The following is a 17,497-nucleotide window of genomic DNA, read 5'->3' as shown; positions in this document are numbered from 1 at the left end:
TTATGGCCCAAGTCCTGTTTTAAGAACACCCCACGCCTGAATCTAATTCTTGTTTTCGTCTGAGTGGTGTCAGTGGGGCTCTGTGCAGAGGAGCCAGTTCTCACAACGCGGCTGGGGTCAGTGTCTTGGTGCCAGCCCTGTGGCACTCCGGGTGGCAGAGCAGCCCCCATTTCTGGGGTGCTGGTTTGAAGGTCCATCCATCCCTACCTCCCTTCAACCTCCTTGTTGAGGAGTGGGGCGAGGACTGGGATGAACAGGGCAGTCACCCTTCCAACATTACCAACTGTTATGTTCTTAACAACTGTGATTTTACTTCTGTAATCCTTTCATGCAAATTGGGTTTTTTTCCACTTTATTTTTGCTGCACAGGGAAATAGATGAGTACCCCCTGTCTGCCACGTAGAAGAATAAACAGGCTAAGGTTTGAGTATTTCCCTATTGTTAATGAAAACTTGTGAAGTTCTCCTTTCTGCCGCCTTTTGGGTTGTGAAAGATTTTCCAGGTGCCCTATGTGCCTCCCCTGCCCAAGTCAAACGATAGGTGCAATGAAAATTAACCAAACCAAATCAAACCAAAAAAAGGCCCGTCGCTTACAAGTATTTGTAATTTAAAAAAAAAAAAAAAAAAAAAAAGGAAATTTAAAGTAACTGCTCAAAATCGCACCTGAAGGCAGAGGTCGTGGGGTGGGGAGGGGCTGCCCGGGCCCCCTCCCCAGGGCAGGGCAGGGCAGGGCAGGGCGGACCGACCGACCGCCCCGCCCCGCCCCGCCCCGCCCCGCCCCGCGGCGGCGGCGCGGACTCCAAGCCCCGGCATGCAGCGGGGCGGCGCGCAGGCGCGCTGGGCCGGGGTTGAGTGGCAAGTTGTTTGTTCCAGCGAGCACCAGCTGCTCGGCACTCCGGGCTCCGCTGCCTCCCTGCCCGGCTCCGCTCCGCGCCCCGCCGGCCTCCCCCGCTGGTCCAACTTTTGCACCCTCTGCTGCCTCACCCCCCCTGCCCGCCCCCGGAGCCGGGAAGGAGAAGGAGCCAGGGGAGAGGGAAGAAAAAAAAGAAAAAAAATAAAAGGCACCGACAATAGCAGCCCCCCTCCCCCTCCCCATTCAAAAACACAAAATAAACCCCAGGGATAGATGAACTACAAATGAGAAAGAGGAAAAGATGGAACTGCACATCCTAGAGCACAGGCTCAGAGTGGCCAGCATAGCCAAGGAGAGCATCCAGTTGTTTACCTATGGATTAATCAAACTTGCTTTCCTGTCCTCCAAGACGAGGTAGGTGTCGGGGATGGGGCAGCGCCGGGGCGGGGGGCGCTTTCCTCGAGAGGGGGCCGGGCGCCCTCCTTGCAAGGGCACGGGGTGTTGGGGGGCACCCTCCTTGCGAGGGGGCAGGGTGCTGAGGGGGTTCCTCCTTCCTACAAGGGGGCCGGGTGCTGGGAGGGCACCCTCCTTCCTGCAGAAGGGCAGGGTGCTGGAGTTGGGGGCACCCTCCGTCCCTGCGAAGGGGCTGGGGTGGGGGGTGCCTTCCTTGCAAGGGGGCAGGGCAGCCTCCTTCTCGCTAGGGGGGGGGGTGATGGGGTGGGGGGCGCCCTCCTTCTTGAAAAAAAGCAGGGTCCGGGGATGGAGGACACCCCTTCTTGCAAGGGGGCAGGGTCCTGGGGTGAGGGGCACCCTGCTTGCAAGGGGGCAGGGTCCTGGGGTGAGGGGCACCCTGCTTGCAAGGGGGTAGGGTACCCTTCTGCCTGCAGAGGGGCAGAGTGCTGAGTGAGGGGGACACCCTCCTTGTAAAGGGGCAGGGTGCCGGGGTGGGTGAGGGCACCCTCCTTGCAAGAAGTCAGGGTGCTGGGGTGAGGGGGGACACCCTCCTCGCCAGAGGGCAGGGGTTTTTGGGGGTGAGGCGGGACACCTGGGTCTTCCCTACACACGTTCCCCCATCCCAAGCCTGGGAGATGGCGATGGGGGTCAGCGCTGGAGTTCGGGGTCCCCCCGCAAGGCTTTCGGGCAGCCCCCGGCGAGGCTCCCGCCTCCTGCAGCCCTGCCCGGGCCGCTCAGCGGCGAGCGGATGAATGGGAACAGGTGGGGGCCGGGGGGGCCCGGCCGGGGCAGGCTGCGGGCACGGGGCGCCGCCGGACAACAAAGGCAGCAACGGCAGGAGGAGGAGGAGGAGTAGTTTTTTTTTCCTCTCGCTCTTTTTTTTTTTTTTCCCTGGTTGTTGTTCCTTGCAGCACTTACTGAAAGAGCGAATCGTCCACACGCGTGTTTGTTTTAAAAGGTGCTTTTTCAGTGCTGCCAAATTGCAGGAGGACGAGGGGCAACGCATGCCTTGCACTTGGTTCTCTTTAAAAATTGTGGTATTGAGTAATATGGGTTGTGATAGCTTTCGGGGGAAAAAAAAGAAAAGCGTAGTGGAAGGCACTGTGAGAATTTTTTCTTTTTTTTTAGGGGGAGGAAGAAAAATTCTCTGGCCGGTTTATTGAATGTGTATAAGCTGCCTAGGCCTTTCGCAGCAAAACAACTTGAATTGCAAATGCATATTCTTGTGTCTTCACTTAGCTTGTTGACTTTGTTGCTCTATTCAGAAAGAGGAATGGGAATGTAAATAACTCAAACAGTTCTTGTTTTTCCAGCCTGATAATTAGTATTTCAGTTTTCTCCCCAGATTCATCTCGGATAGCATTCTTGTATGAAGGTGGGAAATTTTCTTTGGCAGTAGGGAAATAATAAATAGATAATAAATTTGCTTTTTATTTCTTAAATTGTTTTATTCCAAGCTGTAATTCAATCCTCTCTCTGCAATAATGCTTGTGGATGAATGGACCTATTTGTGGTGTAATTTGATTACAGTCCCTTATCTTACAGTTAAACTTCATGCGTTGAAATTTCACTCTGATTTGGGGCTCATCCCATTTGGCTCACCGCTAACATTGTTTGCAGTGTAAAGTATATCAGCACCTTGTTTACTGCTGCCTCTGAATACTCAACAGGGCATTAAAGGCTCTTCAATCTTAAATTTCTATTTTTAATGTGTTGTTTCATTATAATTGAAAGTGGTTGCTGATTTTTCAGAGGGGTTGTTGCTCCCCCTCACATGCTTAAAATGTCACTGTTAACGTCAACAGTGAAATCCTTAAATCTGTCACTCCTAATGCATAGACTGGGTTTTGGTGGATTTTTTTCTTCTTTCATTTTTATTTTTTTAAGTTCGTGGATGGTCTTTGCTTCACACTACATTTCATATCTTCAACATTAGAGAGCTGTGAAAGGGTTAGGACAGTAAGATAAGCCCTTTGGGGTGTGATACCTTGTCCTGCATTTGGCTGCAGCACTTGATAGTTTGGTGTTGCCTCACTGATCACTGGTGTCTGGCCCTTTCCGTGTACAGTGCGTATCGATAATCTTTCCCTAGCTTTCATGGAATCTCACTAGTCAGGAACAAAAACTGTTTGTGGAAAGGTTTGTTGGCATGGGAAACTTCTATTTATTTCCCTTTTGTTTGTTGTGTTGTTTTTGCAGACAGTAGAGATGCAGGGGAGAGAAGGGGAAGCTTGTTTGTGTCATTCTCAAGACAACTGATAGTACTGAAACATTGCTTTCTTCTGTGTGCTTTTTACATGGCCTGAGGCAAACAAGGTCCCTGCCCTGCGGACCTTCTGCTTTGATGAACACCATGTGTATGAGGAAGGTGAGGGTCTCTGGGACATGTAACTCCATAAATTTATGACCCCACTGTTTCTTTTTCCTCCTCCTTTAAAAAGTGAATGTGCCCAGGAGACAACAGCTTTTTATATGGGTGCAAGACAAATCTCCCTTCCCAATGACCCCATCTGAAAAGGACCACTTGGAGGATGAAAGGGGAAGGTGGCCTACATCCCTGCTAATCTTTTCTGTGAGATAGCAAAGATGCCAGTTACTTATACCACCTACATTTTTCTCACTGAGACCTTAAACAGAATTTTTACCTGTGCTGCAAGGCTGCCAGTAAGAAATAATGACTTGTGGGACAGATGTGATCCAGAGAGGTGGCAATGACATCATCAGTATCCTTATGTTAGTCATGCAAGAAACTCTACAATTTTTACACAGGCTCTTCTGAGAAGTGATCTGGAGGGAGTATTGGGGTCTCTTTCATGTTCTCATACACCAGGGAAAAGGGCTGGAACAATTTTTTAAATCTTGTACGTTTTTCTTAATCCCCTTGGGAAGGAAAAGTAACAAATCTCCCTCTTTTTATTTGGCCTTTTGCCACTTTCAGTCTACCCTTGTTCATGACATGAGTCTTTTAATTTAGCTTCTGTTACAATAGCAGTATTTTTTTGAACAAAGAACAGCAATTTTGGAACTATTCCGATGGCCAGAAGCAAGAAAGCAGTTAACGAGGTGAAGAGGTGAGACCAGTAGTGAATAAAAAGGTGGGCTGAACTGAGCTGAAAGAAAAACACTATTAGTCATAACTTTAAGTTAGGCATGAGGTATTTTATGCCAAGTTGCATTAAGACAGGTAGTCCAGAAATAGATAGTAGCGAAACTCCTAAGCAGTTGCACTGAGCAATGTGCTCTCGATGCTCTGCTTGTGTAAATTAGTGCAGACCTATTGATTTCAACTGAGCTCTGCCAGGCACCCCAGTGGAGGATCAGATCCGTGTAATTTTTAGTTGCACGGTGAAGATTTGCACGTCTCTAATCTTTTTGCTATTGCTGTCATCATCCTAGTGTTTTACTGATTGCGTTATGTCCGTGTTTGGCTTGAGAGTTCCTTGGTGCCAAGGATCTTCACCTATTCAGAAGGCATGCCGCGTGTTTATATATGTAAATATAACAACTGTGCTTGGTTTTAACATTGCATCCTTTTTCTTTTATACGTGCCTCTGTAAATGTTAGTTCTCTGGGGCAGAGAACTGTGTTTAGCTGCATACTCCCACCTTCAGCTCCCTGTATGCTGCAAAAAGAACAGCTTCCCTTCCACCAAAATGAAGTGTCCCCGCTTCCTTGGTCAGAGCTAAACCATCTCATGCTATTGGGTGATGTGTCACAAGTAACCTGCTTGAAGACTTGATAGACATACTAATGTGCCGCTACATTCCTGTCTTGATTTTTTTTTTTTTTCCTAATTGCAAAATATTTTTAACTGCATCTCCTTTTACTGCATAGGAATTAAATCTGAATGGAGGGGGAGGAAGGACAGTCTTGGATAATGCTTGCACTGAGCCACCAGTGCATGCAGTAGGGAGAAGGAAGGTGAGCCTGACCTTGTCTTTTGAGTGTATATAAAAATATATGGAGAGTTTCAGTCCTGGAGAATAAAGTGGGGTCAGGGTTCTTCCAAGCACTGTATCTGTATAATGTAATTAGCCTGATTTCTGGGTAATGCTTTGGTAGACCCTTGGGCATCTGGAGTCAATGAGTTAACAAGTAGCCTTTCCTCTCTCTGTTCTGGTACCTAATATAAAGATTTGGTAGTGAACAGTGAAATAAAGTAGTTGAGGAAGAAAGGTATTATTTAAATTCTAATGCTATTAAGTTATAACCAGGATGAAGTTGAGAGGTTAGTTTGTTCACAGGGCTGGGCAGTTAAAATAATTGTAGGTTATGTAGGTCATCACAAATTTTAACATCTCTAACTGAGAATTTTCTGGTACTGTTTAGTTTGAGATGGTCGTTATTTCAGCGTGCTGAAGAGAAGGAACAAGTTCTGCATGTGTAAAGGATGAGACCTTTGTCACAGAAGCGTTTAAGGCAGACATTTCAAAAGCATCTGTCACTCTGGTTTCTTTTCCAAGATGCTCAGGTCTTCTTCTAGAGGTGTGGTTTGTGTATATTGGTGACTTGAAGCAGAATTACAGGCACCTTGCAAGCTTGTGGATTTGGCACTAAATACAGAAGGCTGGCCGTGCGAGTGGGATGCTTCCCAGAGAAGCCGGATAGGGTGGAAGAGCCAGGCTGGGCTCTGCCCCGTGTTCGATGCTGCTTGTCATGCAGCCTCTACCATGGGATGCTCGGAGGCAGGAGGTATTCTTAGAGTGGAGAGTGCTTAAAAATATTCATTCTAATAAAAGTATAGCAAGAAGTAAACAGTGATAAACTGTACAGAATAAGCTGGATTTTCTTTGGTCTTTGAACAAAAAATGAAACTAGGTTTGTTATCTTTGCTAAGTTCGTGGTGGTATTTTCGGTAATCCATCCATTTTGCTTAGTAATAATTGACACCTCTACTTACGAACAGCGTGTTGTTGCTATTAATATAAGTGTTTCTCATTCCCTGATCACTTGTTTACTGTCTAGGTGTCCTGAAATTGGAGATACTGTAATAAAAGGTCTATTTTGGATTTCAGAGCATAATAGGACAAACAAGTGCTTAAAATGTATCTATGCATCATTTGAGGACATTCAAGAGATCAGTAGTCTGTTTCCTTTGGTATGAAGTCAGACGAACAAATGTTGTTTATGCCCTTATATGAAATACAGATCGGTCTGCAACATTGGGTGATCATCTGGCAAAGGCAAGTTACTCCTGTTGTTAAAACCCTCCCCTCCCACCCCCTCCTTGGCTTCTGCCATCCTGCATGTCCTAGGAAGACCACTGAATAAAGGCTTTTGCAAGTTATAAGACAGTGTTTACTCATCTAAAACAGGTTGCTCGTGTTTTCTTTTGGTGTGGCAAAGACTCCCAAATGTCTTGATTTCCCCCTCTCCCTCCCCCCTTTTTTTGGGGGTGTATGTATGTATGTGTGTGTGATATCTGAGGTTTTGGGACTTCTTTTTTAGTCTGACTTGGTGACCATCTGTTACAGAAGGACCAAGCGCTGATGTCCAGACACCACAGGAGGCTGGAATGATGGGAAGCCTCATGGCTACAGCTGCCTGCCTGCCCTTCACCAAAGCACTCTGCCTTCTTGTTTGCATCACCATGTGCATGTATGGTGCTGAACTTGCTGGTGGATATTCAGGATGAGTGAGAGCTAGCGAGAACCAGATAAATGAGAAAGAGAATGGAAGTTACTTGTTTGGGCTAACGAAGGACATAAGCTCTTTAATTGTGAATGTCATCAATTTGTGTTAAGGGCTGCTGGGTGTTTCAGCTGCCACTGGGCTGTGAGAACATTCTGCAGTGTTTTAATACATTAAACCTTGGAAAGAGCAGGTTTCCTTCCTGATGGTCTTTTATTGTTTATCTACAAATGTTGTTATTATTTCCCTTTCTTTTCTGTTTCTGGCACTTTGCCTGGCAGTCCTGTCATGCAGTCCTCAACCTACCATGTGGTCCCATCAGGCTAAGGCTGATGCCAAGTCAGAAGCTGACAGGAGTGCTTAGAAACTAAATGAAATTCAAAAGGTGGAACAGAAGTACTGGATCAAACCCACAGTGTGATGCTGGGGAGCACTATGTGCTGGAGAAATGTTGGTTTAGATATTGGATGTTTTAACAGGGCTGGGTTTTTTTTTTAAGATTTCTTTTTTTCTTCCTCTTGTCTGAACTTGGACATTTGCCTTTTAAATAAATAAATACCTGCCTGTAGCTTGTAGTGGGCTGGTTGTTTTTCCTTATTTCCCATGCTAAACTGTTTCCATCCATTGGCAGAGCTGTTGCATAGATGTAATGCATCATCTGGGGATAAGGTACAACATCAGTGATGTCAAGGAAACAACACCGGTGCCCACTGATGTTGAGCTGAGAAATAAAAAAGAGGAAAAAGTATTTCTCTTTTGCCATGTAACTCATTAAAGATCCCTTCAGCTGAATATTTGTTTATTACCTTCAGATGAAAGTCAATATTTAAATGAAAAATGTGGCTTTTATTAGTTCCTAGATGGCTCGCCCTGCAAGCTGGGTGCTCTTATGCTTCAGCAGTAGAGCAAATGTATTGCAGGTCTGTTAAGGAAAAGTATGACTGTTGCGCATTCGTCATCAAGAAGTAACAGATGAGTTGTTCATTAACACAATAGTTTGAATCCACAGGCTACTCCTTCCACTGAGTTATAACTTAAACTAGGTTCCATTTGATGGCTGGAACTATTTGACAATGCCTTGTTTGTGCTCTATAAATATGTAAATCTTTCCACTTAATTCTTCTCTTTTTTTTTAATCTGTTGAGCACACTACCTCATTTATCTAATACACAACTCCTTAATCGTCCTGCGTGTTTCAATGTTTTAATATATTTGGACAAGGGCTACAATTTCTTTTTTCAGAGGAAACAGTGCAGATTTGTTCTTTTGTTTACTGCCAACTCCAGAGTAAACTCCAGCTCTGATCTGCTGATAGCTGAAGGCTGGTAAAGGAAGAATTATACAACAGGAATGTGAGGAAATAACTCCATTCATTGCAGTTCAGAATCAACAGAGCAAAGCCTGTAAGTTGCAGTTATCATTTCAAAGTAAAAAGATCTCTCTTCCCCCCAAGCTCAGCTTAGTTTTTTGTAGCTAACCATAAGATATATTTGTTAAGAGAGAAACCAACAGACAAAAATGTTTTATTATGTCACAGAAGAAATAAAGATTGATTAAGCTTGGTTTGTGACTATATGATCCTGTGTTAGTTTCAGACTTATTGCACAAAGTTTTACTGTGCTGACCATGGAAACAGAGAATCTGATCTCATTTTTGTGGTCTGATGTATAATAAACATTTTGTACTGGTTGATAAAGTTTTATTTTTGCATGCAAAAAAAAAGCAGTGATTGCCTAAACTTCCTCACCAACCAGAACTGACTTCCTTACTTTGGTCTGTTAAATGTGCTTTACTAGAGATTAAAATAAAAAGTCTACTTCTGAACTGCAGCCTGCTTTAGAAGGCTCACAGCCGTAACGCTGCGATATCAGAGTTGCTATTTAGCACAAAGCTGGCACATGGAAAAGAGGTGGTGAGTTTGCTTGGTGGCGGCAAACCATTTGTTAATCTTTTGGGGACTTCTGAGATACGCTTTTGTGGGGATGCCTCAGTAGGCAAAGTGATTTTTTCAGACCTTTATGGTCCAATTAAGTTTCGTTAATGTGATGGAATAGATGGTTTTCTGATACTTGTGCTAGTTATTGGCCAGTAGTTGTAGGGAGATGTAGGCTGTTATTGGTAGTAGGCTGTCCTTGACTCAAATTCTTTCAATACAAATTGTTTACTAAGTAGGAACCCAACCCTCTTGTAAGTGTGAATGTGTGTTTGATCAAGATGTAAATGTAAAGGAAAAGTTCGTTTTCTTTGCCTGCAAAGTTTTGGTGTCCGTGTTACAGAGGATACTAGAGATGTCATAAGGTGTGGCAAGCTACACCGCTTAAGTTTAGAGTAAAATGCAAACTTTAAGTCTTACATATTCAAATAGGTGAATTTTAAAAAGTGACACTGGGGGAATTTCTAAAGCTGGGAGGGGAAAATTTACAAGTTTTGACATGGATAGAACAGTTAAAACGTAGGTGTGACTCTCCTTGTCTTTTTCTGTTCAGGCTTTTTAGAAATGTTATGTGTCAGAGAATCTGGGTAATGATATGCACTGGTTTTAGTGATACTGCAATATTTATCCTAGTTCTGTGGTGAAAAGATCAGTATTCAACCCTTTATTATTCCAGACGTATATCCTGTTTTACAGGGTGAGTTGGTTGAAGTTGACAAGTCGGAGACCTTGATTGAAATGGCCCATGTTAATCTTGTTTAACATTTGTAGCTTTTATTTCTTTTCCTAAAGAAAGATTGACTCTTCTCCTTTGATAACCTCTAAGGCACTCGCTTGCAAATAAATGTAGTCTTGGCAAAAAGAAAAAAAGGTTGTTCTTAATAATGAGAAGGATATACTCTGTATGCATCTAAGCAACTGTATACATTTACATAGATTTACTTAGTCTTTATTTTTGTGCTTTTTTGAAAATGATGGATGACTTATTACATGATTAATCTTTCAGTTGTGATCTTTTTCAAGCTGCTTTTGGGTGGAAATAGGAGTTTGATTATAGCGTGGAAAACAAACATTTTCATTTGCTGTTTTTAAACTAACAAGCAATATTAAATGTGCTGAGTATTTAGGAAAAAAACCTTGGCCTATTTTGTGTTTGTAACTGAGCAGTGTAATGTGACCTGTACTAAACAAACAAAACTGATGGTGACCTGAGACTATGCTTGTCAAGGCATTGGAGCTAGTAGATCCCAGTCTCCCACACCTACTCCTTGTTTGCAGACTGGAAGGAAAAAACCAAGTTTACTTGCTTTTTCAGTTCCTAATTTGTTTCTCAACCTGGAATGAACCAGTGATCATTCTGAACTGAACTGAGTAATTTGCAATGAGGAAAATATTCTCCCTTCTTGCAGAAGATGCTGTTGCTGTCAAAATCTGGCTTATTGCGTAAATGGACTGGTTCCAGTTGCTTTGTCACCGATTTCTCCTCAATTGACTTGTTTAATTTGCTTTGGAGTTTCAGCAGCAAACATACTTCTTTTCATAATTGTTATTTAAATTATCTTATTTACACCTAAGATGCCATCACTCAAAAAATGATTTCGGATATCTTTAAATCAGATTAGCTAATGTTAAAATAAAATTGTGCTTTAATTGTTTTCGTGTTCGAACTACTTGGTTGCAAAATGGAAATGTTAGAATTAAACTGTCTCTCACCACTGTGGGGATAAATTTAGGACAGTTTATGATATACTGAGATGATGTGTTTTGAGTTGCACGTTATTACCCATTTGGCATTTTCATAAGCCAAGCAGAGTTTTAATGTGCGTGGCTTGTTTGCATCTGCTGAGCTAGCAAGGTGTGAAACCATATGCTTGTGGCTCATTCTGTCCTGAGCTTACCGCAGGTTTTAGACTAGTTAGTGAATGGTTTTCTGCGGTGAGTGGTGGGACTATGTGTTTTGCAATACTTACCTTTTATGGACGAAGGGGACACAAGTTGAGATAGATTATTGTTTTTGTTAAGAGTAGACAGTCTATAGCAATTTCTGTGCAAATGAAATTAATACATTATTCTGGAAGATGAAATGGATTTGAGTTACCTGCACTGCAGGCAAGGTAATGGTAGTTACAAATGTGCAAAACGACTGGATTTCTAAAGAACAGAGCATCACTTTTGACACAGAATTTTTTTTTTAATGGTTGCTTTCTTTTCAGTATTTCTGACATACAGGTGTAACAATATTTTGATGGCTGCCAGGAACCACTTTGCTAGACCAGTATAATTTTGGCTAAGCACAGAAAAGTTTAGCAAGAATTCAGCTGGACCAAAGCAGGCTTTATGGTTTTCTGGAGGGGAGCAATGGCGGGGAGAGGAAAAGGAACAGAAGATGACAAAGCACGGGGTCGGCCTGGTGAATGAGCATGGACGTCTCATAACTATATGGGAGCCTCTCACAGGACTTTCGCCGTTAATGCCATAGTGGAGCCTTAACCTTTTTGTGTTGTTTTCAGTCTAAGCCCGGTACCATGCTGTCATCACAAAATTAGAAAGTAGCAAATCTTCACAGAATGGTTGAGGTCAGGAAGGATCTCTGAAGATCATCTAGCCCAACCCCCAGCTCAAGGCAGAGTCAACTAGAGCAGGTTGCTAAGGATTTTGCCCAGTTGGATCTTGTACTTCAAGCCGTGCATGGAGCCTTGCTCTCTTCTGTGTTAACATGTTGTTGACCTTGTTGACATTGTAACGCTTTGCTCTGTTTGGCATTACTTTCCGCATAGCATTATAATGTGTGATTTAATGTCTTGTTTAAACAGGACAAAGTGCTTTTTGAACTTAAGAGTGAGATTGTACAAGCTTTCAGTTTCGGAGAGAACTGTTGGTATGGAGGAAAAACTCTCTACTGCAGTAATTTATTGGTCCTTTATGTTTCTTTGTGAGCATTTCATGTGAAACTGCTTATTGGCTGTAAACTGTGAAAAACTAGCTGAAGTTAGAGGAGCCTCAAGGCTGCTTTAACTTAAACAAACTAGAAGCCAAAAAATTCCATAGCTGGCTAGGAGCAAAGCTTGCCTTGGGAAAGGGCATGTACTCACTTCTGTACCAGTGCAGAGAGCTGAATTACAATTTGTAAGGGTGTTAGATGGATGTACAAGACTAATTAAGCTACCTCTACCCAAGCCTTCTACACAGGAGTTTTATTTATGTCCTTGACGTAAGTAAGGGAAAGTCTTAGAATGGCATGAAATCCAAATGTTACTTGGTTTGACTTCAATGTACAGTATTGTGTGGTGGATGCCCTACAGTAAAAGTTGCGCTGTGGTTATTGTGCAGTTTCTGAAATCCTACTGTAATAGTGGTCATGCGATGAAACCACACTATATGAGTTTTCTCTGTAGTCTTCATATTGGTGTCAGGTTACTCCAAGGCCCTGCATTTCCGAGTGGTTCTCATAATTCCTGTATGTACAGTCATTTTCTTGGCTCTATGCCTTGTCACATTACCCATCGCAGTGCTGTAGTCCGGGGGCTGCTGAGGCTTGACCCCGGGACAAGCGCTCTGTCTTTGTACGTAGGGAAAGCCTTCGTCTGAGGAAGGGTGAAAGTCTCTAAGGGAAGGGTTTGCGTGGAATCCCTGAGCTATCCCCTGGTAGCTCTTACGCTGTGACAGCCCAGAAACACTTTTCGTTTGCGCAGGAGTGTGAAATCAGCCTGGAATGACTAAATTAAAAGGACTTCGGGTGTCCTGTACCCGTTTGAATGGCTTTGTTCATTCAGATGGTGGTTGAATTGTAATCTTAGGCAATGATTTAAATATGAAATAGTCCCAAAACAATACGGTTATCTATTAGCTTTTAATGATTTTGTGAAGCAGCGTATTGTGAGTGGAATGTCATTGTAAAGGTGATAATGACTTAATTATTGGTGGAAAAAAAAACAGGAAAAAAGTCAGAAATGATAAATAGTATGTGCACGTATGTGTAAAATGCTTCATGTAAGACTTGTGTCCATGAGCATATGCTTTAAATTCATTTTCTTCTATGTTTATAGTGTATCACTGAGGCTTTAAACTGATACATCCTTGGCTGTTAATCCATGTTTGATAGCCTTCCATGGCATGTTATTGCTGTTTATCTCCTTTTGCATTCCCACTGACTGGAACATAACCATGCATTTTTCTTACAGATTTGTAGATGGCCACGGTACTTAGAACAGTTAATGGCTCTATCTTTAGGTGCAGTCTCCGTTGGCTGGATACTGAGGGTGGGGTTGGAGGATCATAGCAAAGCAGTTGATGAAATCCCTGGCCCGGAGTCAACAGTTCCCACCTCCAGTGTTGTGGAAGTTGCTGTTAACTTGCTGAGTGTGATCCAAGTTCAGGGAAAAGGAAGAAAAAAAAAAAAACCAACCCCAAAAAACCCCACATCTTTGAAGCCAAATCATTTTGGTTATGTTTATGGCACAGCTCACAGGCAGTTGCAGTAGCACAGCTACGGGATGGTTAAGTTCGGAGTTGCAGTAGAAATGATTGACTTCTTAACCTATTTTACTGCCCAGGAAAATGGTCAGATGATTAGATCTTGTTGTAAGGATAGAAATAATTTATTTGTAAAGATATGAGATATGCAAATAGCAATGGTGTTAACTTTTTTCAGAACTATAGGGTAGGCTTATCCTATGTGCATTACATGTATCATGTTTTGAATATTATATTTGCTCATTTTGTGTTTTTAATTCCAACAGTAACGGTTCTTCCCTTTTACTTGGGTTTGAAAAAACTCAGTGACAGGAATAGAACAGTTCCTGGATTCAAAATAGAGTGGTACTTTTTCCTTGGCTTGTTTAAACATATTACTGATTATACATTCCTTGCAGGATCAGCACAGAGAAAAGGACAATGAAACAATTTCATGGTGCTCCTTAAATGAGTCTTACATAAAACAAAGTTTAAAATGAATTAGGACCTACCTTTTAAGCACTTGTCAAATGCTCTCAGTGTCAGGTTTTCTTCCCGCTTAATGTTCACTTTATATCAAATCTAATGTGAGGTACATGATAATATTTTCAGAATCACCTAAGGCCCATTTAAAAAAAAACGACTTAAGCACTTGGCACCCCAAGGCTCATTGGAAGCCAATGGGGCTTACACTCTGAAATGTCTGTTGCTGTTGGAGGGGAAGACACTTAGGGGGTTTAAAAATTTAGCCTTCTGGACAGACTAGCTGATGACGTTCAGGACAAGAGCATGGTAAAAATGCACCGAAGGGAGGGGAGGCTTAGTGTGACTGATGATGCAGACGAGAGTGAAGATATGTTCCTGAGAATTAGTTTAGGGAATCAAAATGGGGGTCTCTGTTCTTCTCTCTCCACATGACCATGTGGGTTAGGGACTCGCTTTACCCCGTTTCTCCAGCAGTGCAGCATCAGGCTCCCGCACTGCCCCACTGTGCAGCAGTAATCCCTGTGCACTCCGGGGATCACCCTCACAGCGCTGCACCTCTGCGCAGTGGGGAGATGCTGGTGACTTTTTTTGCAGAGGAAGAAACTGAGGCACATAGGAGGGCGAGTGGCTTATCGTCTCACAAAGCAGGTCTGCAGTAGGACCTGACTGTTTTTTCCAGGTCCTGCATCATCTCCGCCACTAGAACTGCCTCTTTTCGGTAGGACAGATGAAGGCCGTGTCTCCAGCCTATCTTTGTATTACCACTTGAAATCCTTGTCAGCTGGCTGCTGCCTTCTTTTTCTTTTGCCTTTTCTGTTCGAGTTTTCTAGGTTGGTTAGTGGAGGTGTGCTCTGTCGTCTTTGCTTATACCTTGAGAGAAGTATGAGATGAAAGATGTCCGTTTGAGCTTCCAGTAATAACAGCAGTCTTCCTGAGAGTCATAAAGAAAACAACCAGAAATGTACTTGTATGTATGTGTGGTTTTTTAATTCACATAAACGCACATATATATGTATGTATGTGTATAATATATATGTAGGTATATATGTGTCATTCCAAAGTCGGAGCACTCTTGAAATGGAAATTGCCTCAGCTAGAAATGAGAGGTAGCTCGTGCTGACAAACAAAACCACATGTTTTTAGGGGCTCTAATAGCTGTGCTTCAGGATAGAGAATGTCTCTCTTCCCAGTATCCTTCAGATGACAGCTGCCACAACGAAGGCTGAATATGAAGAATACATTTTCATGCGGCTGTATCCTGGGCACCGGGAAGACTCTAGAGCTCAGAACAATAGCAGAATACGGAGCTGCCAGCAGGGAGTCTGAGTGGACAAGTATAATCATGCACCGCTCAGCTATCAAGGAAATTGCAGTTAGTGCACTGACTTGCTCATAATAGTGATGCATTGTTTAGCTTAATAACTTATCAGCTCTCCAGGAACCAGCTAGTGATCACTGTCATCATACACTGCTAATCATTCTGTTCTCAAATTGTCCCAAGATGAACTAGGGACCTGTCACATCACCTATTTAACTGGCAAAGCGGGTGCACTGTAATTTTTTTTTTAAGCCAGAAGGAACAATATTGCCCACCTTTTTTGTTCTCTTGTTTTGTTGTTATCTTTATTGTATGTAATTGTGCATGTAGTTTTTTTAAATGTCAGGTTGAAAGGACATTGTCAAATTGTCTTGTTTTTTTTTTTTAGAGAGTCTTTGTTAAATTGCTGTTCTTTGTGATAACTACTAGGGAACTGAATGTGAAACCTGCTTTTTAAGGAACATTTGTTTTTCATAAAGCATTTGGGGCAGAGGGGCGATTCTTTGTGGTGCATGTCTGTAGTACCTAGGCTCCTGTCAATCACCAGTAAATGCAGCCTGACAATGGCCCTCTGTAGTAGCGAAGAGTGATTATCCCTCTTATACAAATGTGGAATTTAGGCACGGGAAGATTGAGTGATTTACCCACAGGCATGCAGGGAGCTGTGGAAGAACAAGAAGGAGAAACAAGCTGGTTTGAGTCCTGATCCCGGTAGGCCATATATCCTTGCTGAATGCATGCTGGCTTCTTGTCAAAGGGTTATTTGTGAGCTCTGAGCTGCTAGCACTGAAGGAGTCTTGGAGTATTTCTTCTGAAGGAAAAGTGGCCACTGATACGCAAATAGATTTTACTAGATAATCTATCTGAATCTGTTCTTTAAGAGGTAACGTCTTAAACTCTTCCGACTCTGACTCTGCCACTGCTTAATTTTTCCTTACTAGCTGGAGAACCTGGGAACAAGGCATTGGGATCTTATTTTGCACTTTAAGTGCCTCATTTTGCAGCTGTGGATGGAAAGCTAAAACTTCCTACCTCAAGACCAATCCACACAGCAGTAACATATCTATAACTTCAAACTAGGTAGCTTAGATAAATCTGGTGCTGTAACCAGTAAAACACAGAACTTGACAGAACTAAACCAAGTGTTTACCCTGGTTTTAGGTGGATTTTTTTGTAGTCCGTGCTGGTCTGTGCCGCTACATACATGAGAGCCCTTTCTTCATGCCCCAACAGCCACAATGGTCAGATGCCAAATAAAAACCATTCTTGTGGAGTACTGCAAAACAGCTTTGTTTGCTAACATTTAGATGAAAGATCCTAGAATAGTGCAAAATACCAGAGCTGTGGGGACACCTTTTCGTGGTCAGTAGTGCACAGATATGCAAGTCACGGTGGGGGAGATCTCCAACCTGTGCCATACTTGGGGCTGAAATGATGCATCTGTTAAAAGCGGAGGGGGAAACAGATGGATGTGCCCAACTGAAACAAGCCTCCGTGCTGTTCTGAATAGTGCAGGCAGCTGCAGGATAGTATCTACTGATCTCAGGAATTGTGCAAACAGTGGGGTGGGCTATTTTTATTAGACCAGAACAAGTACACCAGGATTTAAATGAAATCCTGAGCATTTTGGTGTTTTTTCAGTTGTTGGAGGTGTTTGCTTTGGTTTTACCTCTCCTGTGTCTGTCTTGAAAAAGACAATTGTATCTCTCGATCGATGACGACTAGAATTAAAATAGGAAGAAGCCTTCTGCTGCAAGATTTATTGCCTGGCACATCTACGTTGTCTGATGAAGTGTCATCTTTCGTTATGTTTTGAGAAGATGCTGCCTGTGATATCTCTGAACTGCATGAGAAAACATTTGGCTGCAACTATTCTTGTCAATTATGGCAGTATCCTTCTGGCTCAAATTATATAGGTCTTTGCATATAGTATTGAAAAATTTAGGTCCAGCCTCTGCTAATAAACAGAAGAGATCAGGTTGTTGTGAAATGGTGGTCTCTACAGAGACTTAGCTTTGCGTGTGCTTCAAATGCATCACCTATTTCTGGCAGCAGAAGTCAGAAAAATGCTGAGTAAGTATGTCTTGTCCCCAAGATCGGGCTTCATAATAAGGAAATACCTGAAGCTTACAGGTGTGGCTTTCTCTTTTTCATGGGAATGTTTCCCACTTCTCCAGGAGTTTGCCGTCTTCCTTTGAAAACAATTGTTCGGGTAGTTTTCTCCTGCAAATAAGCCCAGTTTTATTGGCTCCAGTTGCTGTAGGGCCAACAAATGGCATTCGGCCCCAACTCCAAGGTTGTACTAGTTAACTGTATTTTCCATTGTACTAAGTTGAAAAGCGTTGCCAGGTAAAAAAATAGAATTGAATAT

The 17,497-nt window shown here is 42.8% G+C and overlaps 1 protein-coding gene across 1 annotated transcript in view; it reads left to right on the top strand.

Moving 5' to 3' along the window:
- Positions 1 to 744: 744 nt before the first annotated feature.
- The window catches only part of CASTOR2 (cytosolic arginine sensor for mTORC1 subunit 2), a 124,260-nt gene continuing 107,507 nt past the window's right edge, over positions 745 to 17,497 (top strand). Inside the window, exon 1 of the mRNA XM_075169016.1 lies at positions 745 to 1,267. Within this exon, the coding sequence (XP_075025117.1) occupies positions 1,155 to 1,267 (113 nt within the window). The 5' untranslated portion in view covers positions 745 to 1,154. The remainder of the gene's footprint in view (positions 1,268 to 17,497) is intronic.

This window comes from Calonectris borealis, chromosome 19 (genome assembly GCF_964195595.1).
Source record: "Calonectris borealis chromosome 19, bCalBor7.hap1.2, whole genome shotgun sequence".
NCBI classification, from domain to species: domain Eukaryota; kingdom Metazoa; phylum Chordata; class Aves; order Procellariiformes; family Procellariidae; genus Calonectris; species Calonectris borealis.
Note: the sequence above shows the minus strand (reverse complement) of the source record. Positions and strands in the feature narration are given on the sequence as shown.